General features: G+C 42.1%; 1 protein-coding gene across 1 annotated transcript; it reads left to right on the plus strand.

Annotated features, from left to right (window-relative positions):
- Positions 1-2,071: 2,071 nt before the first annotated feature.
- PLCXD2 (phosphatidylinositol specific phospholipase C X domain containing 2) lies at positions 2,072-27,034 on the plus strand. The gene is made up of 4 exons (XM_082221281.1): positions 2,072-3,159; positions 19,705-20,165; positions 22,335-22,576; positions 26,411-27,034. The coding sequence occupies exons 1-4, from the start codon at positions 3,069-3,071 to the stop codon at positions 26,559-26,561; spliced, it is 945 nt and encodes a 314-aa protein (XP_082077407.1). The 5' UTR covers positions 2,072-3,068; the 3' UTR covers positions 26,562-27,034.
- Positions 27,035-27,367: the final 333 nt, after the last annotated feature.

Here is a 27,367-nt window from a genome sequence, read left to right on the forward strand (position 1 = left end):
CACCAAAAATTCGTGTGCTCAGCTTCAACACTGACATTTTTTTTTTCAAATCCAACACTCCTAAATTAAGGTGAATGAGCAACACATTAGTCATTATGTGTCTCAGAGACATAGGGCTTATTTAAGATAGGCACCGGTGCCTATTATTTTCTAAGCTCAAGAGGTAACAGATGAAAGAGAGAGAAAATTCACTTCAGTGCTGTAGTTCGGAAACCTGAGCTCTGCTTCAGCATTAATAGATTTGGATGGCAGGAATAAAAAGATAGGCTCTGTCCCATTGAAATTTAGTTCTTGTGACTGAATTCCATTGAACCTCAGAGAACAAATTGGTTGCAACAAACTGAAGCTGTATTTCTGGCTGGGATGCCAGGCTGGGTGAGGAAGTTGAATTGGATGGAGCTGTCCCACCCCCCAGTGCTGCTGCCCTCTGCAAAGCAAGAATGCACATGTGGCAGTAGCCCTGTCAGTCCATAAATTCACACAGGGTAGTGTATGGGAGTTAGGACTACTTACAGGAAATAAGCCCCACTGAACTAAACTGTAGAGGCATATCTATTTCCAATTAGACATAAATAGGATTGCACTGTCAATCAGAGTTAACTTCAGCTGGATGTTTGTTATGCAGGGTCTTGTGTATTTTGGCCTATTGGTAGCAAAGTGCATTTGTTTATCTTTGAAAGTAAGATGGAAGGGCGGAATTACAAGAAAGAGGTCAAACCTTATGCTATGACATTTGTGAGATATATCCTAAATGCAGCTATATTGGCTGTTATTGTGATGAAGACCGCGGGGGATACATAACCCTTTCTCTTGCACGATTTTTCTGAACAAGATTGGCATGTTGCTATCTCAGAGAGAGAATACAGGCATGATACAGACACTGGTATTTTGTTTTTTAACCACTGAGGAACATAACAGTTTGGACAGATGATTTGATCATGAAAATAGAGGGGAACATTAAGAACATCAAGCGATCCCTGCAAGATCAGACCAAAGACCAGTTCAGTTCATCATTGTGCTCTGTGCGTTCTTTGTACTAAACAAAACATAATCAAACTGCTGTGCCAAGCTAATCCAAATCCCACAAAAAAAGCAAAATTCTGCAACCCGGAGAAACAATGCACATTTGCTTGAGTCCTCTTATTTTGCATGTTTTGTGTTTTTGTTTTTTGCTTTAGCTAATCAGAAGGAATAGTAGCATACAGACCTCGCATCAAAAATATTCGTGGAAACCATGGGAAATACTGTTGTTTCAGCTGTACTGCTACTGCTACAGTAGCACGATCTTGCTGAAGGGGGGTGGGTAGCCTATGTCTCTCCAGATGTTGTTTGCTTCTATACTGCATCAGCCCCAGCCAGTGCAGCAAAAAGTCAGGGATGATGGGAGTTATAGTTCAACAACATTTGGAGGAATTCCCATCCTTGTAACAGAGTATAGCTATTCAGAACAGTTTTGCATTTAACTTTATTACATGCACCAGCATCAAAAAGAAGAAGAAACAGAGTGAGTGTGCTTCAGTATTTGTTTCAAAGCAGACTTGCAACCACAGCCACTAAGCACATTTCAACAAACATTAGAACGTGGCTTTATTTATCCTGCTGCTCCAGTTTGATCTACTTTACAGAAAAGAAACGGTAGAAGCATGTTGTCAAGGCTTTGGAAATAAGTAGGGCAGCTGAAATGAGATTACAGAGGAAGAGTTTCTATTTATTTATTTATTTATTTGATAAAGGATTCCAACCTCATTGTGCTGATCCTGTTTTGTTTTAATAGTTACACACAATGATAAATTTAAAAAAAATAAATCTCAAAAACGATTTTTGTCCAATGCTTTTTCACCCTTTTAAAAAGTAAGGATCTTGACAAAAGAGATAAAAGCAACTTCTGGAGAAAGTGGGTAAAATTCTCTCACAAATGACAGTCAGATGACGAGCCTCATCCCTCCCCCCCCCCAAAAAAAAGAAAAATCATAAAGGACATTCAGAAGATCCTTTTGGCTACTACACTCCTACTACAGAGACACAAACAGTTACACACACACACACACACACACACACACACAATAATGGCCTGTATCACCTTGCAGCTAACATGTTTATTGCAGCAGAAGCTTTTGCTGAATAGAGAACCAACTTCATCAGACGTTTGTCCATCCTGGAGTTTCATTTTTAATGTTTCCTTCAAAACTGGGAAAGGAACCCTGTGTCCCCTCCAGATGATGCTTTCTGAAAGCAGGAGCTGTTTGACAGGGGAATGATCTCCATCTGGAGGCTGCGGACTCTCCTTCCTTTGAGGTTTTTAAGGAGAAGTTGCACGGCCATCTGTCACGAACGCTTCAGTTGAAATTCATGCAGCGCAGAGGGTTGGGATGGATGACCCACGGGGTCCCTTCCGATTCTATGATTCTGCCACCTTAGCGCCACGTGCCCTCAAAGAATCCGCAAACTGAGCACGTTGGGAGCGCCCTGGAGAAAATTAGCCCAATTAGCGCTGAGCCAGCCTTCAACCAATGGGCGGCTGGCTGGGAACTGCCCTCCTGTACCAACCGGCTGCGCCAGCAACCCTGACACGCGACGAAGGGAGGGCTGTGCCATCAGCTCGTCGCCAGCCAATCAGCGCGCCGAGGCTTGGCCGGAGAGCGATAATTTGTTTTGACCGCTCGCTGGTGCGCGCTCCCGTGGGAGATGTCCTCAGGCTTGTTCTTGGCGCACAGGCGGGACTCCTCTGCCCTCGCCTGCCAGGTGCGCCGCGGGGACCCGCGCGCTGTGACGTCAGCGGGGAGGGCGGGGCCTCCGCTCGAGCCCCTGGCAGAGGGAGCGTGAGGTCAGGCGTCCTGAGCGAGCCCCTTTGGCGCGAAGAAGGCGGGATTAAGCCGCAGAGGCGGCGGCGAGGCAGCCGCTCGGAGCATGGCAGAAAGGGAGCCGCGGGCGCTGGCTGACCCAGAGAGCGGCAGGTGGACGAGACCTCCGAGGAGACGCCGCGGCTGCTGACGAGGAGGACTGGGGCGAAGCGGGAAGCGGCGAGCCAGAGCAGCCTCGGCAACGGGCAACGGGGTGCCGCGGAGAGGATGGCGCTGGAAAGCAGCAGCAGCGCGCATTGGATGGGCTCCCTGCCGTCCGCCCTCAGCGCCCTTCCTCTGGCCAATCTGGCCATCCCAGGTAAGACCTGCTCTACTTTGGGCTCCTCTAGGGTATCCCTGGAGCAGTGGCGTAGCGTGGGGGGTGCAGGGGGGACCGGCTGCACCGGGCGCAACATCTGGGGGTTAGGGTTAGGGGGCGCAAATCCACGGGTTAGGGGGCGCAAATCCACGGGTTAGGGGGCGCAAATCCACAGGTTAGGGGGTGCAAATTACTTGCCTTGCCCCGGGTGCTGACAACCCACGCTACGCCACTGCCCTGGAGCACCTGCTCCTTCTTGGCTTGCTTGTGTCGGGGAATCCACTCGAATTACTAGGAAGGGGGTTTTGTTTGTTTCCTAAGCGGTGTAGCCTAGTGGTTAAGAGACTTAGCCGAACCGGTTAGGGAATCCCAGGGAAGCCACTCTCTATTTCAGCACCACCGCTCCGGTGGGATAACGCTGACTTCGCTTGTTGTAACGATTACAGATGTATGCAGTGGTTTTTTTCCTTTAAAAAAATGTCTGGGGGTGCTCTCAATTTGACTCGAGAAAATCCCCATTTTATAGTTCAAATCGGGGAAAATAAATACAGTAAATGGGCAGAAGTAAAAAGATTCACAAATCTTTAGGGGTATGTGCCCCCCCCTAGAAAAAAAGCACTGGATGTATGTGATAATAGATCAAAGAGTTGGAAGGGACCACAGGGGTCATCTAGTCCAACCCCCTGCGATGCAGGAATCTTTTGCTCCACATGGGGCTCGAACCCACGACCCCCAGATAAAGAGTCTCATGCTCTGCCAACTGAGCTATGTTGGATAATGTTTGTGAAACATTTTAATGTGCTGTACAAAATGTGAAGTATTAATACAGTTTTGCTGTTATTAGGCACTCGTGGAGTAAATCATCAATCTTAAACCATACTATCACAATGAGGAAAATGAGATCTTAAATTGTATTGTTTTGGTGGGGTGACTAACACACAAACATATAGTTCTTCTGATTGCAGTTTTATTTATGAGGGTGGGTTAAGATGTCTTTCCCTTCCTGTTTATGGGGTTTCAGATTTTATTGTTGATTTATTCTATGCTGTCAGCTAAATCAGGGGTATTCACTGAAACAGGTTAGATACTCCATAGGTAACAAAAACATTTTGGAATACTATTGTTTCCCTAATGTGTTTTCACCAATCTTCAGGCAAGGCAGAACAACAAAAAATGAAAGGCCTCTTTTGGATAGTACCCAAAAGGAAGGTTTGCGATCAGAAGCTGCTCTTTTCAATTATTTTTTCTCAAGGAATGTGTGTGTGTGTGGTTATTTCAGAATACCAATCTGCAGCATAATTTTTGAGTTTTTGGAAACTGGGGTAATCACCCAAGTTATTAAAACCTAAAAAAAATAAGGAAACAAGGTGCTTCTAGGGCTGCAGTATTAGGAAGTGGAGGAAAACACTCTAGACTAGTTGCTTAGTGCTTGATCAAAGAACTAGATGTATTTACAACTAGAAAGTGTTGACTCTGAAATATATATCTTGGGAAGAGCTTAGTGCCCTGGATGTGTTTTTTTCCTATGTTTCACACTCTTTGGTGCAGAGGTATTCCATTCTCCCAGTCACATATCCATTTGTTAAATATCTGAGCACTAGTCAAATGTGGCTCAAAACAATCTGGTGTTATTCAAGAAATGATCCTTTCTTTGTGGTTAAATCTGTGGTAACTAGTTGTCAGTGTCTTGCTGTTTAAGGGCATCCTCTAATCTTCCACCTGAAATGGACCACCTTACCAGTAACTTTTGTACCTGGCTACAGTATGGTTATTTACCATTTGTTCATTTTCATTTACGCATATATTCTGGTGAAACATCTCAAAAGTGATTAGCAATTTTTTTAAAAAAATATATATCAACAATAAAAGCTTTCTTGAAAAAAGAACAGAAAAACAAGTACAGATACAGACTGGGGTTTTGTGGTTGTTGTTTTTTTAAAAAAGAATCCACCTAAATGGTTTGTTGCTCAGGTTCCCAAACCTGTATCCCCCTCAAACAGCCTCTGAATAAGTAAAGGCCTGTTCAAACACTCATACTAGTACAGTATTGAAGAAGCTTTCCTATGGGGACTACTAGCCACTGCTGTAGAACCATCAGTGGAGGCAGAATTCCCACCTGTATCTGTCATTGTTGGGGATGTGTGTGTGATGGGGGCAACTAAGCTAAGCACTGGAAAGCACAGATTTGCTGATTACCCCTTGCTCTGCAAGGTTTCCGGGCAGTCTGGACTAGATTTTGATGTTGTGGGGAGGGGAGAGGAAGGGATGAGAAAGTTCCACTGCACAAGTGGAAGTCCACTTTAAAAGAGGACTTGGATATACCCCATAATCCCCCCCTGAGTCTCTGCTGCCTAAATAGCTTTCATGTCACTGCGCCAGTGAAAGTTGGAGTTATTTATGTGAAGGATTTAATGAGAAGATATGCACAAAACTTGACATTTGATTGCAGAGAATACTCATTCTTGGCAGTGGCGTAGCGTGGGGGTGCAGGGGGGGCTGGCCGCACTGGTCACAACATCTGGGGGTTAGGGGGCGCAAATGCACGGGTTAGGGGGCACAAATTACTTGCCTTGCCCCGGGTGCTGACAACCCACGCTACGCCACTGATTCTTGGTACCACTGCCAAAGTCTTATCAAAAAGGTGATAGGGTCAAGCTGTTCTCTAAAGGGGTTTCCTGTGACCTAATGTTTTGTTATTGAACTGAATTGAAATAGCACAGATGACTATATATGCCTGGTTTCTTCCTGGGGAGTGGGGAGAGGAAACACATTTATATACATACTCATATGTATTCTGCATGATACGCTTCTCTGCCCAGTGCCCATAAAGGTGTGATAGAATAATTTCCCCTTTTTTAAGATAAAGAGGATGGTGGTTGAACATTACTGTAAATGAGCCTGGTTAACCAGGATAAAATGTTCAGTACTGTCTCCGGCTTTAGGATGTAATCGGATAACTAGCTGAGGTCAAACAACATTCCCCAACACAGCCTAGGTAGACTGTGTATTATTGCAATTATAGGCTTATTATTGAGGAAGGGTGACCTTTTCTTAGAAATATTCATCGTTGGTTTCTGCTAGAGACAGGATACCAGACTAGATGAATCATTGTTCTGCTGTAGTAATGACCATGTCTGTTCATCTCCCAGAACTGGCAAAGCACAGCTAGACACGACCTGGCATTTGGCTTGTCATGTTTTCATTTGCAGGACACTTGTCAAACAAGGAATGTCACAGTTCAGCAGAACCACAGCTTCAGCCCTGCTCTTCAAGATATTAATAAGTCTATGAAAGGCCCTGTTGGGGCATAACAGTACAACTGCTCCAGTAAATGTCTGCTCATAATCCTCCATATGTTTCTTGATAAGGGATGGGGAGTGTATCCCTATTAAAACTAATCTCATTTTAATGTCTAGTGAGACTGAGGAGATATGAAAACATGCTTTGAATTTAGAGGTCGATTGGCTTATTGAAAGAACTTTCTCCAAACCCAGATCCTGCTACTGCATTTTCCAAAATGGCTCAACATCTAAAATTGACCATAAAACTGATAATTATAATGTTGCAAAAAAGAGGCTATCTTTATCAAAATTTGCAGGTCTTCTATAGTTCAGGGATAGCCAACCCCCATCATCCCTGTTCAATGGCTAGATTGGTTGGGCTGATGGGAAGTGGAGTCCAATAATGTAGAGGGCACCACATCTACGCCAATCTAGTTCCTCTATCTAGTTGTGAGAGGCCTTGTGTATGCTGCCAATGGAATAGAATGGGGAGAGATAAGAAGAGCTCCCTGGCTGTAGCATTCCAGAATTTCAGGCAGGATTCTTGCCAAGCCCTACCTGAAGACTCCAGGGATTGAACTAGGGACTGCATGCAAAGCAGATGCTCTACCACTGAGCTATGGTGCTTCTCTTATCTGGATTCAGGAGAAGCCATAGCTAACAGACTAGCCTTGGCTGGGCATAGGCACTTCTAGCCCCAGAGGCTGCTTGAGTCCTTTAGGACTTTATCTTCAGTCAAAGCATATATGGAATGAAACATAGCTAACAATGATAACTTTTAGGTATGGCTTCCTTTAGTTATTAATGCTTACATCATAAATAGCCACGTGCCATAATGCTGATAATGAGTAATGCTCAAATGATTTCTAATGTTTATTCTAGTCATTCCATTGGTGTGCCTTAACATAAAGATAACATGAGAAATTGTGAGCTGTGTGAATAAGTACTGTCTTTTTCCACTCCTGAATCTCCCAACATTCAGCTTCTTTGGCTCTTCTTGAGTTCTAGTATTATAGGCGGAGAGGGGGGGACTTTTCTCTATCCACTTTCTCCACATCATTCTGTATATCTCTGTTATATCTCTTCTTATTCAAGTATGATTAATATTGGCTAACTCCCCATATCTCTAGTTTTCACAGCTGAATTATAACTGGCTTTAGTCTCCCTCCTGGAAGTTAATACTATCCAATATTTTGTTGTTGTTTTCTTTCTCCAGTAAGCATAGCATATCAGTTCACTCTGAGCGATGCTGTACATTGGTAAGTCACATTGAGTACTGAAATCATTTCCTATTACATCATGAGCCAGATACTTTGCAGCTTTTACACTAAGCAACTTAAGCCGTCTCTGTATCTATTTAACAGTGCAATCCTATGCATATCTACTCAGAAGTTAGTCCCATTGAGATCAATGGAGCTTACTCTCATTTAAGTGGGAATAGGACTTCAGCCTCAGTTACTTGTAATTTTATCTGTCCTATGGTGTAATATGAATATGTTATAGTACTTGATGTACCTTACATAACTGATCATGCTGAAATTGCATGCTGTCTTCTGCTGAATATTAGTAATGAGTGGAAGGGATGCATCAAACCTTAATTATATTCCTCAGTAGTAGTTATGTATCCTATATGTGTCAATAAAAAAACACTTGTTTCTTGGTTAATGTTTGCTCAGTGAAATTGTGACAATATGGAATGGGAGAGCCATGTATTCTGAGCTGGAGCAACCAGCTCAAACCTCTTCACATGTTGAGCTGCTCAGGTAGACTAGAGGTTGAATAGTAGGATTGATTATGCATTTTCTCCCAAGGTAAGGGGAAGTGACCTTGCTAAGCCTGGTATTAACCCATTCATACATTAGATTTAAGTACAGTGGTGCCCCGCAAGACGAATGCCTCACAAGACGGAAAACTCGCTAGACGAAAGAGTTTTCCGTTTTGGAGGTGATTCGCAAAACAAATTTTCTATGGGCTTGCTTCGCAAGACGACAATGTCTTGCGAGTTCCTGCTGGTTTTTTTCCCTTCCCCTTCCTTTTCTAAGCCGCTAAGCCACTTATCAGCTGATCCGATCAGCAGATAAGCCGCTAAAAGCCACTAATAGTGCTAATCCGCTAATCCTTCAATGGGCTTGCTTCGCAAGACGAAAAAACCGCTAGAGGAAGAGAATCACAGAACGGATTCTTTTCGTCTTGCGAGGCACCACTGTATGTTGATTATATGAGGCTGGTTATCTCACATGTTATGATTTAACAGTAAACAGTGGGACAACCCCCCACCCCCACCCCACTGCTCAGACCTGTACCTACAAATCATGAACCTGTGACTAGAAATCGTCACACCAACAGAAGCGTGGATGAACCCTGTGCAAGTGTAATCCCTGTGATGAAGAAGAGTTGATAGCAGTGTGCTGAATACATAGGTGCTTGTTAAATCATCAAGTTTAATAGATGCTCATCCAAGCTTGGCATATGATTAAACAAGACACATGGGATTGGGTGATGGCACATACAAGGTTCCTATTCTTTAGCAGCAAGTTTAGGAAGATGCAGGGAAATGATGACAAGCTATTGACTTGCCTTTTTCACTTTTCCTTAACCAGCATACATCAGGAACAAATGTTTTACTTACTTATAGCACATGACATTTTATGTCACGGGCTTCTAACATTCAAATTCATGGACACCAGTATGTCTGTTTGCTAAGCCAAATTTCTAGCCATTTGGTGTCCTTTAACTTACCATTGTAAACAAGTAAACTCATTTTGGCAAGTTGGCTAGTTTAACTCATTCAGAATTGTTACACTAAAGTTTATATTGGTCAAATGCAATATAAATGGTGGATTTCTTGCAGGTGGTCCTGATTGGTTAGAATTGCTTGACAAGGCCCTGGCTCCAAAGTTCCCCGCAGAAATAAACACACAGACACAAGTATGTTGGGTTAATGGGATAAATTACGCCACAACTTTAGTGGTTACAGATGTTAGTGGTTTGGCTTAGGCATTTGGGTGAAGCCAGACTATATCCTGGCTCTCCTGCCCATCTGCAGCAAGTCTCTCAAGGGTCAACCACCGATAAGGGGGAGCCCTATGATATACATCAATTGAGAGCACCCCCCAGGGTCACTGATGGGGTCATGGCATGGCCCTAGCCCACGCCCAGGCTTTGGACAGGAACCACACCCCCAGATCCCTTTAATGGGATACCCTTAACAAGCAGGGGCAGGCAGAGGCAACAACTTCCCCTCCCATAAACAAGGCTTACCCAATGCCTAACCGCCACTCAAGCCAAAAGGCTTGCCGCCAACAACCTCACCTGCAACCAACACCTAATGCCCTCAACAATATCAACCAGCCAAATACCATTACCCTTATCAGAAAGGTGAACACCATCGTTACGAAACAAGGCCACCTGGTCGGACATAATAGCGGGGTGCCGTATCACCCAGCCCTTCCATTCCACCGCACAATTAGCAATTCTCTTGGCCCTATTGATTGCCGCCAGATGGGGGCAATCCTGCCAACAACGCCTCTCCAAAAGCTGGGACCAGATTAACGTCAAGTCCGGGGTGTGTGACACTGCCGGGAGCCCTGATGACGTGGGCAGCACCCTCCGCCCACTCCTGGGTCACCACGAGGTCCCGGATGTCCACCAGCAATGGTGCACCTCCGGGGAAGGGGAGCAGTCTAATAACATCTTCAGCCCCTCCAAAAAGCTCCCTTGTGTGTGTCGATAGACCCAGCTCTGCTTTAAACAGAAGCATGAGTAAAGCATGGTAAATTAATTTGGCGAAATGGTGTAAGAGGATTGTGTGTGCTTGTATGAGGGCAATGAATAAAGTATTCTTTACAATTTCCTCAAAATAGTTTTGAACCAGCCTGAATTAGTTCAAATAATAAAAAAATAAGTTGCATTGGACTCCTTTCAATCTGTACTACATTTGTTTGAAGTTTAACAAATAGCAACAGGTTCTTTTAAAGTCTGTGTTTGATTGCTTAATTATTTGATTACTTGCTCAACTAGAAAACCGTAAATGACAATGATTAATTATATGTTACCATTGCTTTTTACAAAATATTAAAATAACTCATCAAACATTTAAAATGTGTGATTCAGGATAAAACATAAGAAAGAGTGGCTTATGGTCCGAGTTTCAAGAATTATGTTTTCTGCACTGTTTTTCCAGTATTAGAACTAACTCCAGGAAAATGATGATCTGCTAGCTGCTGCCTTTAATCTCTGTGGCATCTGTTGAACTGTCCCTTCTCTCTTCCACCCCCCTCCTCCCTTCCTTTCATCTCTCTGTGTCCGTGCTGGATAGTAGTTTCACTGGGTTTTGACACAATTCTTTCCATGAGGATAGGTTCAGCTGTTTCTCTTCACAGCCTGCACTACGCCCTTCCGCTCTCGTCCCTCCCTCAGCACTTAGCAAAATCATGATTCTTACAGCCTGTGGTGCTAGGTCTATGACTGCACGTGTTTATTACCCTACTTTGAATGATTTGCTTCATAAAAAGCTAAAAGTGTCAGATGCTTTTAACCATTTCTGGGTTGATGTTTTTCTTTTCTTTTAAAAACCAGTTTAATACACACTGATCTGCTCTTGGTGTAAACAGTTATTCTTATCAATTACTGCTGCACACATTAATAATAGAATCATAAAATTGTAGAGTTGGAAGGATCACCTAGTTCAACCCCCTGCAGTGCAGGAATATGCACCTGTCACATGCAGGGATTGAACCTGCAACCTTGGCGTTATCAGTGCCGCACTCTAACCAACCTAGCTGTCCACACCTATATTATTCTTACTCTGGATGTGTTAAGTCTTAACAGTAAACCAGGGATGGATATCCCTTTTCAGCTTGAGGGGCCACTTTTCTCTGGGGGCTGCATAGCAGAGTGGTTATAGCCAAATATGCAGTAAGGTCCACACTCTTATGCACATGTATTCACACACCATACACACAAACACACATACCACTTACACACCATCACACACCCTAACCGTGTTATTGTTTCATCCTGTTATGAAAAGTACTGACATCAAAAGATCTTGTCTGTGGTAGGCTTATTACTATGCGGATCTCCTTCAGTGAGATTATGCATGTGTCACCTGAGATAGCAGTTTTCAATAGCTATTGAAATCGCCCCAAAACTGAAGCTGTTATCTTGAGAGGGCTAAACCCTTTGACAGTGGTAACGAGGAAATTCCATCACAGACTTGCTTGTCATATATTTCTGGTGTTTGCAATTCCAGGATTTCAGTTTGAGAGAGAATGTGGTGAGCATAAATTTGAAGAGGACAGGTGTTGATGGGCAAGTGTGCATTGATGAGACAAGGACGAAATATTTGAAGTGGGTGCTCACTGCTAATTTTCCACTTCCCCAAGTTAACATGTACGTAGTTGAAATTACCTTTGCACCTTGATGATCGTCTAGTAAAAGACAGAAGGCATTCCATGTTAAGCACTGAAATTAGAACAAAACTTGGTTAAATGGAAACATTGTTTAATGTTGCACAAGAGGCGACCTCTGACTTCTCTGACGTATGCTGCAATTCTGCCCATCAGCATTTTCTATTCCACATTTTTCCTTCCTTGATTCAACAAAATAAAGATTCTGCAACACAGTGGAGGCATTTGAAGATTCCATGCCACCTTATGTCACTTTTGGGGCAGGGCCTAGAATGCTGTTGCAATTGTCATTTCATTTACTCAAGCTGTGATTCATTTGTAATACATACTCATGGAAAGTAATAAGCTTGCAATGTTCTTGTACAGTGTGGAACTGAACTCACAGAAGATTACAGATAACAACTGTAAAATACTTCATGGTTTAACTTTGAACCTTGGACCCTGACCTACAGCAAAATCATTTTCTGTAGTATGAAAATACACACAGCCCAGGAAAAATGTAGGAAGCATAAAGGCAAATGCTTCCCTTTAAAAGCTTGGCTAAGAGGGGAACAGATTTCTACTCCTATGGCATGAGGACCAATCTGGAATAGGCTGATGAAGAGATTCGTTGAAGGGCAAAGCAGCTAAGCTTGACCATCTGTTTTCTTGGAGGTCATGTCAGCATGAAAATGCAAAGATGCAAATTTAGAGAAGGCAACACCACTACAAAAAAAACACCCCTGCTTTATTTAATCTCCAATTTACAGCAGCATAATTATGACTCCACAAAACAGTTTGAATAGAACAAGCATTATACTTAAAAGCTCAATGCTGGTTAATTGGGCTTCCAAACAGTGCACTGCAGTGGGCAGGTCAGTCTACAATTGCCTACTAGACTGCTAGATTTTTTCCTAAAGGAGTGGATACTGACTTTGCTGTCAGATTAGCCTTCAGCTCTAGTATGCCAAATTCATACGTTTGATAACATTTATCGATAGCCTACAACTTCTGCTTGGATTTCTATATGGGAAAGAAGTAAGTGCGCAAAAGTCAAAATCATATCACACCTGCAAAGACAGTACCTAAAAGCAGATATGAGAACATATCTCTGAGAAAGGAGAAGGATGTGGATGAGCCACTGTAAAAATCATCATCATCTTCATCATCTTGAGATAATTTGTCCCTGGAAAAGCAACAAATTTCAGTATCCAGAATATTGTTAGTTTCCTAGTATTGTGTATTTGCCACTTTTGCTGTGTATGGCATTTTCACGTTTATCCCAGAAAGATAATGGTGATCTTTTTATCTTAAAAAAAAATATATGGTTGCATGCATTAGACCTGCTGATTTCAAACAGCAAATGACCCTGGGCTGAATTTGAATAAGTGTTTTGAAACCACTGAGCATCTATCTCAAAAGATCCAATTCACTGTAAAAATGGGATCTTAGAGAGAGAGCATGTGTGAATGCTCGGCAGAATTCCATGTTGCTATCTTGTGTGCATCGTCACATCATGCTGATCTCTGCTGCTGAACCATGTCTGCAAACGTTTCTTAATGTGGGTTAGTGATGGGGGTGCTGAAAACAGGGTTCAGGAAATGGCAGTGAGTGCATGTTATTGACTCAGCATGCCCTGGGTAGGGCTAGGAGTGAAGATGAGTATGTATCCCACGGCTACCATGCCCCTATGTGGCTATGAGAACATGGTCTAAAAATACTCCGCAGAACCCCCTAAGCATTCAAATGCTTTGACATGTGAGAGAAAAATCTCCCTAGAAGCTGCATTTTTAAAGTGGAAAAAAATAGCAAGAAGGGAAATGGTTAAGCAGCCTCTGCCCCATCTTTCTCCCGGTCTCAAATGTTGCCACTGAATCTGCTGTAAACAAGAACCCCAACCCAACTGTGCAGAACATTTAAGTTGGCCCTAAGAAGGCTCTTGATGGCCTTCCTTGTCTCTTTGCTGCAGCACTGAAGAGAACTCTATTAAATCAGTTTGCTTGTCAAGAGAGGTCAGTTGTGTTATTCATTTGGCTTAATTTGTCAACATAATGTTTCCTCCAGCCCTTAGCCTTCTAACAACCAAAGCGAAGTGAGCAGTTCTGTTAGCTTATATTTTAAAGGCTGGTTTAAAGATACTAATCGGCTTATTAATGATTTGAATCCTCAAGCCTCATGAGGTTTTACTGGGTGCATTCCCAACTAGGTCAGCTTTGCTTCTTTGCTAGTGCAGTGCAGTGCCAAACTGGCAGCCAGGAAATAAATAAAAAAGCACTTTTCCACAGTTGACCTGAGGGGGCATTTTATGAAGATTTATGGTGGTGTATCTACTATTTGAGAACAAAATGCAACATATTTTCATACAGACTTTTTTTTATAGCACATGCTATTCTGAAAATGTATGGTGGTGTTTGGAAATTACAGTATATACTACAGAGGGTAGCTTTCTGGGACCAAAATAATATTTAGCCTTTTACTGCAGGGTTTCCCAAACTTGGGTCTCTGGCTGTTTTTGTACTACAACTCCCATCATCCTTAGCTAGCAGGACCAGTGGTCAGGGATGATGGGAATTGTAGTCCAAAAACAGCTGGAGACCCAAGATTGGGAATTATTGTTTTCCTGCATAGGACAAGGATGGAGAACTGATGGATCTCCTGATCACAGACCATGCTTGCCAGGACTGAAGATATGCGGAATCCAACAACATATGGAGGCACACCAGTTTTCCATCCCGAACATAGGGCCCACACAGATAGACCTGTCTGCTCCTTGAGGTGTAGCTACTTTTCCACTTCCTGGACAGATGTGTTTAGAATAACCCATACACTCTACAGCAAGTTCAAATGAGGCTCCTGTAACTCCTTTAGAAATAATGATAGAAATAATTTACAAATGTTGTGTATATACTTGCTGTTGTTATTCAACATAGTGACTGCTTAGCAAGGGGTGCTAGAATGGGCAAGTGATGGGTTTGCAATTGGCTGGGCTAATTGCAAGAATGTTAGGAAGGCTAAAGAGATTATCCAAAGGGCATGACATGTTAAGTTAAGCAAAGTCAATCACTCTCCCCTGTTCCTCTCTCCCTCTCTCTGACTCAACTGACACAACTAATCCAGCCTTTTCACTTTCTTCTCAAATATATGGAAGACAAATCAGTTTTCTTTTTAAAGCTGAGAAATATTAGTTTCAATATGTGTGTTTTAACATGCATTTTCCCTTCTGATATGTACTTTTTCAAATGACAGGACTTCTGCTGTAAAGGTGCAGAATGTTGTAGTCCTTTTTTTTAAAAAAAGCTTATTTTCTAGAAAACTGGGAGAGGGCATTTTGCAAATCTTTCTTAGATTTTCGAATACAACCGTTTGACTGACAGTGTGCATGATTTGCTGGAATCAGCTGGCTCTAAAATGGTTTTGTGGATTGTGAATATTAGCTTCTTCCAGTGCAACGAATTAGGTAGATTACAGATGGAAAAACCAATATACATATAAGGGATTAGCCTCACTTCACACTGGAGGTACTTATAGTCATGTGAGGGCCCGCAAATCTTTGTACTTAACTCTGTGCTCTGATTGCTAGCTAATGCATCTTCATTCCATTGTCATTCTGAAATTCTTGCAAGGGAGGAATGGCAACATTAATTTTCTTTCTTTTTCAGTAACATTTATTGGTTTTCATTGGAATAGTAACTTTCCCATGGAGACCAGTACTGTATATTGAGAAGAATCTGAATGCATGAATATTGCTATCAAGCTCTATTTATGTGTGCATTCATAGCCTTGAAGAGCATGGAGTGGCCAGGAAGCTAAATTTACATTGAACTCTTTCACAAGGCCTTTTACCATCGCACTGTTAGAATGGTTGAGTTGTGACACTAAACAGCAAGATTAAAAAAGCAATTCTGCATCTGTAGTTACCTTCTATGATTAAAAAGATAAGAGGGCTGGGGGAGAGCTTAATAGGGGCGTGATATGCCCATATGCTAATTTTGTGAACATGCAAATAGGTTGTAGAACAGTTGTTTGCCCCTGCTATGTTGCATTCCAAGGGTACATGTGCATTGGTGGCTTTCTAGACTTTTCAGTGCAATACAGTGCATGTTTATTCACATCTGAGTATTCAGCTGGATATTAACCATGATGGCTATTGTTATGTACTGAAGTTCTCGCCCTGGGCCAGCAGGGGGATACTGTAGATAGTTATGCAAATGAAGGATCAAAAGTGACGTTCAGTGATTGGATAGTTTGTATGCAAATGAAGGATCAAAAGTGACGTTCAGTGATTGGATAGTTTTAGAAAATGGCAACAGCTACATTGTTCTGGAGCTCTATATAAGCAGGCTGACTGAGCTCCTCAGTTAGTTCTGTTCCAGCTTACAAATAAAGAGCTGCTTTGGAAGAATCGCTGTGTCGTCTGATATGTTCGCCCACAACTTAACAACAGCTATGTTCCACTGTCAGCGGCAGTATGTCTCTGAATAGCAGTTACGGGGACTTGAAGATGGGCAAAGTACTGTTGCTCCTGCTTGCAAGCTTCCCACAGGCATCTGATTGGCCATTGTAAGAACAGGGTGCTTGTCGAGGTGAGCTATTGGCCCAATCTAGCAGGTTCTTCTTGCAGTCTTATGTAATGGGACTTGCTCCCCGATAAGTGCATGCTGAAAAGCTGTTGTGCACTTCCTTGAATTGTGTGGGAGCTGGATTTGTTCTGATTATGAGACATCGTTTAGTTCCTCCTGGATGATCAGAGTATGAGTAACTCTCATTAGCTGGCATCTTTCCTTTTACATGGTTTTGTGCCAGCTCACTGTCATTTATATTCAGTCACAGAGGAAGAAATTCTTCTTTGTTTATCTGCTCTGGCTTCAGGCGAAAGAAGCTCTTATCTCTTCAACATTTATTTTTCTTCTGTTGTTCGGTCTCTGAAGATCAAATATGTGAAGTGCTTTGAACAAGAATTCCATGTGTGAAGCAAAAGAACCAATTTTTAACAAATGTGTAAAGTAAAAATAAAAAAGTCCCAAACAAAGAAGTGAGGAGCGTAAATCCTTCGTGATGCTGATTGTTGCTGGCATTCTCAGAATGCGGCACATTGATGTTTTGATTTGTACACAGTATGGGCATCCAGGTGGATTCAATGCCACTAACAAGGTAATCCATTTAAGACCTTCATCTCATTTGCAGCTCAAACTGGGCATGGCAGGAGACATGTTTTTGAAGAGTCTGCTTCCAAGCACACTCTAGGTGGATTCCAACCCCCAGCAAATGGCATATGTCTGATAACTCTTTGCAAATAAGGAACCCTTTTTGTAAACTTTACTGTTCGGTGTTGTTGTTTTTTTAAAGGAAACAACTGGTGAAATTAAAAATAAAATATCATGTTAGTTACAATGACTATGTTCCAAGAACAAACTCTGGCTACAGATCATGTTTCCTTTCATCCCTCTGTGAGCCAGGAGGAGCGAAGTGAGTACAGTTTTGTACATGCACAGCAAGCTATGATTTATGCCTTTCCATGACATGCTGAAGCAGCCTAGATGTGTCATCATACCAGCATGTGCTCTTTAGTGTTTAGCATATGATGTACCTTTAACAAGAAGATATTTCTTAAGATAACAAAACAATGGTGATACATTATGTATCAGTGTTCAACGCAGCAGGCTAAGTAATCCAGAGGGAAAAGCTAATGGTAAGCTGACTGCTTGCTACTCCCTATCTCTGACTTGTTTGCCGGTGCCAGTCGCTGGAAGACTGTCCAGTGTAAGACTAGTCCAATATTAGCACATGGAATGTGCAGTTAAAGCCTTTGATCTGCAAACATCTAGGAAGCATTTCTCTCACCTAACACAATCGCATAGCAGACATAGGATGTCGCCTTCTTAGGCCAGGGTAGGCTACAGTGTCAGAGGATAAATCATCACAGGAATGAATGGCTTTATCTGGAGCACCTTATTTGGGTGTGTTGGGTGTATACACTCTGGGGAAGTTCAGTCAAGCAATTAAGCTCACCCCAGAAAACAACTGTTTAGCAGAGTTGTTTTTACTAGGTCAACACCAACATACACTACTATACACTACTATACATACACACACACACACACACACACACACACAAAGGTAAAGGACCCCTGGACAGTTACATCCAGTCTAAGGTGACTATGGGTTTGCAGTACTCCTGTTATAAGTAGTCTTCTCTCTCTGAACCTAGAGAGGGCTCTCTGCTTCAAAGTGCTTGCTGTGTTAAAGTCTGTAGCCAAGTCTTTAGTTCAGTTGATTTCAAAGTCCTGCAACTGGCGGAATTCTCTCAAGTGCTGAAGTCTAGCAGTTTTCCAACTCCCTCCTCAGAAAATCTCTTGAAAAAGTCTTCACTCAAATCTTCACAGTCTTCACAGTTCCAGCAGAGAGCCATCAACAATTCCTGCAATCTTCCACCAGGACCCACACAGTATGCTGTAACTTGAGCTCGTTTATATACAAAGTGACTTACCAAGTAACACAGATAAGAGAGTAGCAAGATGCCTGCAGATGCATTGTGGGGAATGAGTTGTCTCTGCTGACTTGTGGAGAATTAACCCTTTAACTGCATTCCCGAAGACACTTCTGTATTACAAAAAATGACATTTGAATACAGTGGTACCTCAGGTTAAGAACTTAATTCGTTGTGGAGGTCTGTTCTTAACCTGGAACTGTTCTTAACTTGAGGTAAATGTGATTTCTGTTCTCATCCTGAAGGAAAGTTCTTAACCCGAGGTACTATTTCTGGGTTAGCGGAGTCTGTAACCTGAATCATCTGTAACCCGAAGTGTCTGTAACCCGAGGTACCACTGTAATGGGGTTATTGCTTGTCAGCTTCTAATATTTCTGTATAACCATTTCTCATTAGACAAGGTCCCAGCTGGGGATATCAGTAGCTTTTACAGAAAATAGTGTCTTGGCAGTGAAACATGAAGTTCAAGGTTTTGTTAAATTCTGAGTTGGTAAATGCTGAATTGGTGGATGGTAAAGGTGTGTGTGAATCCTGACATTGCAAGCCGGAAACATCTCTTTTTCTCCTTTGTGTGCATGGTTCTTCTTTCAAGGAGTCTACACAGGAGTCTGGTCACCTGCTTATCTCCTTAGGCAGCCTTTACCAATCTGGTGCCCTTAGTTGTCCTGGCTGGGGCTGATGAGAGTTGCAGTCCCAAACAACTAGAGGACAGCAGATTGACAAAGGCTTTCCTTTGATGACCCATGGATGACATTTTCTCATCACCAAATATTGGGTGGGGAGATTGAGGTGCAAAACATCTAACATTGGAGCTTCTGTTTCTCCAAATCCTGGCTTCCAGAATGCAACTACAAAAACAAACACCACAACTAAGGGCCAGTTCAGGCTGTAAAATTCCTCCACTGAGGATACGTGCAGCTGTTATATATGATGGTTTTTTTAAAAAAAAAATAATTGTTAGTAACATTTCTATGTTTTTGTAATGCTGCAAAACAGTGACTGTTTTGATTTTAATTAAATGCCTTAGGAATTCTGGTATAGAAAGGCAGAATATAAATCTCTTGAATTGAATAACATGTGGAGAGAGAGAGGTGCCCACATGTCAGTGACTGCAACTGTGTTTCCCCCCAACAGTCCTGGCTGATGGTATTCCATTTTTGTTGAACCAAACTCATCCTAGCAGTAGCTCCATCTGGTCTTATAACCCCTATTTACAGCTGTGTGTAGTGATTTAGAAGTGTTAACAAGTGGCCCTAAGTGATTTTCCTAGTGTTAAAAATGAGCAACACAAGAATGGAATCCAGTTTTCCAGAATCTGCTTCAGCAAAGAGCGTTTGGCAAACCCCAAGTTGTAGGACTAAAATGATGTTGTCTTTCTTCTCTGTAGGGTCACATGATTCCTTCAGCTACTGGGTTGATGAGAAATCTCCTGTGGGACCAGATCAAGCCACAGCAATCAAGCGGTTGGCTAAAATCTCTTTGGTGAGGAAGGTAATGAAGAAATGGTCAGTGACACAAAACCTAACATTCAAGGAGCAGCTTGAAGGTGGAATCCGCTACTTTGACCTGCGTGTATCTTCCAAACCAGGTGAAGCAGGACAAGAAATCTACTTCATACATGGTTTGTTCGGAATCAAAGTATGGGATGGGCTGATGGAGATCAACACTTTCCTAGAACACCACCCTAAGGAAGTGATCTTCCTGGATTTCAACCATTTCTATGCTATGGACAACAACCACCATGCATACCTGATCAGTAGGATCCAAGAGGTTTTTGGATCAAGACTCTGCCCAAAGGAGTGTGTGGAAAACGTGACATTACAAAACCTCTGGGAAAAGCAGCAGCAGGTAGGAAAGCGTTTCTCATTTGGCAACAAATTTCTATAATTCAAAGAACTCTTAGAATTGAAAGTGTCTTGCTTGAAGCTGGAATGGGGAGGCAAGCATGGAGTGCACCTTTTTTGCTCTGAGCTGGAGAAAGGAGCAGAAGATTTCCCCCTGAGTTCATCCTGCATTTCAGAAGCGTAGCATAATACCTTGTCCCTTCATGAACAGAACTCTAGTTGGCCAGTAAGACAAGCCCCAGTTTGATTCCTGTCTATAACATTCATTAATTGTGTGTGTTCAGTACTGTTAGGGTTACTTTTGGGCTGTGATCTTTCATGGCTTCTGTTCCTTATTGGGCCCTCACCCCCTTAAAAGACTGCTATGGGGCCTGAATGAAACTAAAACTTATATCATGGTATGGCAACTGAAATGCTGTTCCTTAAAGTACGGCTGGGAAGCCGGTAATTGGACTTCAGCTCCCTTCAGCCACAGCCAGCATAGTTAGTATGCAGGAATGTTGGGATTTGGAGTCTACAGTGTCCATCTGGAGGGCCACAGATTCCCCATTCCTGCTCTGAAGCACCTGGTATCTCACCACCTTCCAGATCCCCCACCTATCATGATCTGGCTACCCCACTGTCCTAGTGACCAGTTCCCAACCTACTCTGCTCCTGTTGCCTGTGAGATTCCAGTCTGAAATCCACATCTCATAAAGGCTGGATATGGCTATATTCTACTCTGCTATCAGAGGCATTATGCATCTGTATACCAATTGCTAGAAATCACAGGTGGAGAGAATGCTGTTAGGGCTTCCCATATGCATCTGGTTGACCATTGTGAGAGGAGGTGGGCTGGATGGACATGTGTTCTAGTACAGCAGGGCTCTTGTGCTTTCCTTAATCACTGCCTTTCCTATGAACAAGTGTCTGATGCAGTTACCCCAGGCTTTCTCTTCTCCTGAGCTACTGTGGCCTTCAGTCTCTTTTGTTTATTGTGGTGACAGCCCTGCTTCTGCTAAAGCCCTAAATGGCCTCGGTCCTGTATACCTGAAGGAGCGTCTCCACCCCCATTGTTCAGCCTGGACACTGAGATCCAGTGCCGAGGGCCTTCTGGCGGTTCCCTCATTGCGAGAAGTGAGGTTACAGGGAACCAGACAGAGGGCCTTCTCGGTAGTGGCACCCACCCTGCGGAACACCCTTCCTTCAGATGTGAAGGAAATAAGCAGCTATCCTCTTTTTAAAAGACATCTGAAGGCAGCCCTGTTCAGGGAAGTTTTTAATATTTAACGCTGTACTGTTTTTAACACTTGATTGGGAGCCGCCCAGAATGGCTGGGGAAACTCAGCCAGATGGGCGGGGTATAAATAATAAATTATTATTATTATTATTATTATTATTATTATTATTATTATTATTATTATGCTTGCCCTTCTCAACTTACCATGTTCTGTTGGTCCTGTGGATTGCTGCAGACATGGTCACCTGTACCTACCACCAACCAGATGGTCAGCGCACCAACCCCCTGAAACTGTCTTTCACTCTTCCACTTGATTTTCAGTTCCTTTTTTCTCAGTAACCAATCAGGCTGACAGCACAGCAGTCAGTGCTAAAGGAGCTCCTCCTGGTGGCACATATGAGTATAGCGGGGGGTGGGGGTTAGTGCCACTAAAGGTGCAGTCCTAAAACACACCTAATAAAGCATGTCTCATGGAATTTGTAGGGACTTGTTTCTCAGCAAATGTACTTAGTGTCGTGCCACATATAACTACGGCAACAACAACATGCACTTACCACAGATTCAGCCAGCATTTCTGCTCTCGCTCAGAAGCCAAGGTACCACACACACACACACACACACAGTCTCTCACCTACAATCAGCCAAGGAAAGTATCCTCACCTCCTCACAGCCCAAAGATGTAATCCAAAAAGCAGACTGAGCAATAGTTGCATTCTTATGGTCACCTTGCGAAGGGAAGTGAGTCTTGAACTCCCCAGCTCCTGCTTTTAACCTCTGTGTAAGCCCTATTTGTGGCAAATAGGGCTTACATACACTGGGCAAGCTGTCGTCCTGCTTGCCCAGTGTATAAAAAGCAACATTTTGTGTGAAATTATTTTTTACCGCTGAATGTAAGTGAAAGAAGAGCTTGTGTGGGGAAAAAGGCTTCTGATATGTTCTCTCTCAATTTCCCAGGTTCTCATTTTCTACCATCATTGTTTCTATGAACAACATCCCTTTCTGTGGCCCGGGAATAAAATCCCAGCACCATGGGCAAATACGACCAACGTACATAAACTGCTACAGTTCTTGGACACTACTCGTGGGGAACGAGCAAAACAAGGAACTTTTCACGTTTCCCAAGCTATTCTTACACCAAGGGTCAAAACCATTGCAAGGAACCTCATCCGTGGCCTGAAAAACACACTTGTCCACAAGTAAGTGCCTGTTTTAGCTTCCTTTGGAAACCTTGCTAACCTGTGCTTGCAGTCCTAAACCCAGGTACCTAGGAGTAAGACTCGCTGAATTCAATAAGACTTACTTCTGAGTAGATATGGTAGCCTTGTCCTTCTTACTTGAAATGCATATAAAAATAATCAAGAGTCCTCTCCCAAACCTCCAGCCAACAGAAGATAAATGATAGAAAGAATAAATTGACTCCACTTATTAATTTACTCAGGGTGCAATCCTGTTCACACTTAACTGGAAGTAGGTTTGGGTGAATCTGCCAATTTCATTTTTTCTGTTTTTTCTTTTTTCCAGTTTTAAATTCAGTTTTCCACATTTCCATATCAGCTTGCAATTTTTAAAAAAGTCTTTATGACAGTTCATCAGCATTTTTGTGCAATTTCTCCTTGGATAGGCACATGTTGCATGCTTTTGCAAAATTCAGAACAGTGCAAATTTCAAAGGATGGCAAACTTTAATTAAACTGCAGGCATTTTGCTCAGAGTTTGAATCAGATCAAATGTTTTCACTAGGAAGGCAAAAATCCATTACACGCACACACACACACTGATGGTTCCATGGGTTCCAATTCTGTGCTCAAAACTTTATTCCATTTTACTGTTGATGTGATTAGAAACTGTAGCCGATACTGTTGCAAGTTGCTGCCACCTACAGACCACAGTAAGGAATTGAGCCCATATCTCCTCACTATATTACATATCCATGCATTTAACATATTAGTAAGTAGTGATGGCTTTCATTTCATTTCTTGGTTAACTGATCAAATTTAAAATAGCCATGTAATGCTTTAATTACTTTCAGAATGCTCTCTGAATGAAATGAGAAAGCACTGCATTTATTGAAGTGAATATTTTTAAATGCAGGAGAACTTTTAATTCAACACAGCTATCAATCTATTAAAGCTACAGTGGCATGGTGTGCTAGTATAGCAACCAGCAATACTGGCTGCAAGTGGAAAATGCATAATTTTAACAGTAAAATCATATATGGGGTTAGGATGTCACTGACGTATCTTCATCTCTGACACATTTCTTATACATTGCCTCCAGACTGTCACTATTTTGTGAGAGGGACCCAAGCACTTGCAGGAAATTTAGGTTTGTGCTGATAAAATGGGTTAAATCATTCTGTCACCCTAGTATAATCCGCTTTTTTGGGGGGGTGTCTTTTGCACTTGATAGGGTGTTGAGAAAAGTGTGAGAAAGCATTGGAAAGTGTGGGGTGAACGATGAACAGGAAGATTGTTTGAATACCTCACAAACAAATCAGGATGAATGGTTAATAAAGACTGAATATAGTCTAACCTCCACATGAGCTACATACAAGCAAATCATGATTAATTCTCAACAAACAGGCTCTGTGGAGGAGCTCATATCCACAACTTGTCAATGCCACTTTTCCAAAGTAGTTGTACCTGCAGTAATAAGACACTAGATGGTGCTAAAGTGCTTTTTTCCCTTCTCAGGAACAAATGTATTTGATTAAGAACTTTTGTGCATTTAGTCCCCTTACTCAAATGTTTAATAGCAAAAATGTAAAAAGAATGGATTACCATCAGCATGCCAATTCAGAAATGATACAAATACCCCGAAATACCTAGTATAAATTACGTGGTATTTGTTCAACCAAATATTATGGGTCATTGAAATCAAGTAGCTTCATTCCATTGACAGGACTAACACATTGTCCTGTCTAACACAGTGACTAACACTTTTGCTTAACTTTTCCTTCTGTAATTCCTCATTGCCACCCAGCTAAGCAGTGCCAGATTACCGAATAGGCAGGGTAGGCCCCAGCCTATGGGTTCCATGCCTTTTAGGGGTCCTGCAACAATGGACCAAAATAATATTGATTTAATCTTGAATGAAAAGTAAAATCAAACTTTATTAGTTCAATGCTATCCCACTAGAGCTTATGTGAGGGGGGAGAGCCAAGATTTCTACTGCCTGGGGCCTCTGCATGGTTTAATCCAGCATTGCAACTAAGCCATCGCTGAAAATTTCTGGACGTAAAGATGACTATAAATGCAAGCCAAATATGTATATAATGGCCCAGGTAGTCTTTGTTAGCATGGAAGGAGGCTTCTAGGAAAAAGAGCGGAAATGAAATTACTGCAAAGCCTGGTAATACATAAAGATGTTATTAACACAGTTTTAATAGAGAATTTCCTTTCAGTACAATACCTTCCACTGTTAAAACCAATACATCATATTTTATAAGCAATTCAAACAAACAAACAAAAAATAACTTCCACATTACATTTATAAAGACTTACTACTGTACCAGATAATCTCAACTTTTAAACTTGCAGCTTTCCTGAGAAATTTGTCATGGCATGCTGTCTACTGCCAAAATGTACCGTAGTTTTTCGTTTCATTCAGATAGAGTTTTGAAAGAATAACATACAGCAATATTAATTTTTAAGGGAAGCTTGGGTGAAAAACTGCTCAGCATACAACTCCTTAAGAATGTGTGAACATATACCTGCCACTTCCATGCACATTCATTGCATATATTTTGAGTGCCAGAACAAGGCCACTGTGATTTACAGAGGTTTCCTTTAGACCTTGAAAAGGAATCCTATACTCGGACACTGATACATTCACCCTAGTATCTTAGCTAGAATGCAAAAATGTTGCACAACGTTGTTTCTCTCGTTTGCATATATAGCTAGATAACCTCTAAGCAGTTTAGATAAAAACAATAAAAATACAGCAACTTTCAATAACATTTCCAAAACACAAGGAAATACAACCCAATTGTATATCACAAACAAAGCCAAGCAGGGTACAAAACAACAAAATAAAAATGAAGAGTCAGAGTCTAGGATCGGTTGGGTAAACATAAGGTTTTAAGAAGTGCTTAAAGGTCAATACTCGCTTTGCCTCACAAATTACCCAAGGTGGGGGGCATTTCAGATGCCAGGTGATTTCATCTGTTTCTGTATTGTCACCAGGGGACATCCTGCTAATCAAAAGATCTTAAAGATTGGCTTGGTCTGTACAAGGGGAGATGGTGTGCTAGGTACCTGATTCCAAGGTGTTTAGAGCCTTGGGTTCAAGGCTTTGTAGTTGACATTTAGCTTGGTAATAAATAGGCAGCAGTACAGATCTTTCAATGCTGGTATAATACATGTAGCAAAGTATGCTGCCGGTTTCATTCTGCATTAGCTGCAGCCTCTAAACCAGATACAAGGATAGCTCCAAAACATTTCCTTGTTTATTTCCTTCTCACACACCTTGTAGCATTGTTCCCGAGCCAATCAGAATTTTGCTTTTAATGGGTGAGAGATTATCAGATGTGGCTTGCTCCACTGATAACTTCACCTAGGAGCTTCTGCTGCATCTCATATTGGGTGAGTTGCTGCCACCCCTGTTTCTCAAAGGGACAGTTCCTTATTGGCATAATGGTTTGAATCCAAAGCCTTCCACTCATGAAAAGTTCCTCCATTCATGAAACAGGGCTTAGATCCAAAGGAGGCTTACATTAATAGAAGCACAGAAAGGACCATTTTTGCCAAAACCCCTTGCAGACCCCAGGTCTGGAGAGCCCCCATCCCCAACTCCACAGCAGATGGGGCATAGTGAGCTGCAGGAGGAAGGGGGGGTGAGACCTGAGTGCACTCCTTTCTGTGAGTTGAGCTCCACTCACAGAACTCTGGATTCAAGACAATACAGTTTGGGAGAATGCTGTATTTGTAAAATCCAGTATACAGTGCCAGCATGTTGATTATATGCAGGATGCAATGTGCCTCATGCACACGACGAAGGATCATGTTACATTTTCCTTTCTTTTCCCTTTAGGAATCTCCCTTCGATTCTGGACTGGGTGAAGCTGCAGAAACCAGGCGTCATGGGCGTTAACATAATTACATCAGATTTTGTGGAGCTAGTTGACTTTGCAGCTACCGTAATTGCATTGAATGAGCTTCTCCTAGAAGACAATGAATCCTGACAACGGGAGAAGTTTTAATGTGGGAATGTTGTCCAGTCATATCAAGAATTTTCTTTCAAGCTCTCTCTCCACCTATCAGTTTTGCTGTTTCACACAATGCCAAGGCACAAGGCCATGTGTTGATTGGACTGCACAGTCCTCAACAGCACGGCTTCCTTCATCCCTGTGCTGCATATATGGCTGCTCTGCCTACATCTGCTGAAATACAGAATGTGTGCCGGCTGGACACTTCAACATCTGTAAATCATTAGCAGGAGCCTCTCTCTAGACTTGCTGAGTGTGTGCATCCTGCATGTTATGAAACCCAGGAGCCCAACTCTAAAGATAATTATTGAACTCTAAGTACACATTTACCAGACTAGCCAAAAGATTTTGTTCTTGGCGACAAAAGTCAGGCATGAGCCCTGCTTTCTTCCTTTCAACTGTACTGTATATTAAACTACCTCAGTCACTAAAATACAAAGCACAAACAGCATCTCAATTGCTAAGAGTGACCTTTTTGTAAATATAGTACCGTGTATGAGTTTTCAAGAGATTATTGTGAGGTATAAATGAAGTTTTTAAACCTCTTTCTTTCTTTTTTTACTTGAATTCTCATTTTAATCTATTAAGAAAATGTGGTAAGTTAAAACTATTGGAGCAGAAAGATGGGCATTTTAAAATACAATGATATTTATTTTGTAGCAATTGAAATATCTATGGTGGTATGAAGTATGTAATAAGTTTGTGGATGTAATAAGTTTGTGTATTTTGTAGGAAATGTTTCCCAGATTGTGTACCATCTAGTGGGTGGTGAAAGAATATAT

Source organism: Podarcis vaucheri (assembly GCF_965113315.1).
Source record: "Podarcis vaucheri genome assembly, chromosome: 4".
NCBI lineage: Eukaryota > Metazoa > Chordata > Lepidosauria > Squamata > Lacertidae > Podarcis > Podarcis vaucheri.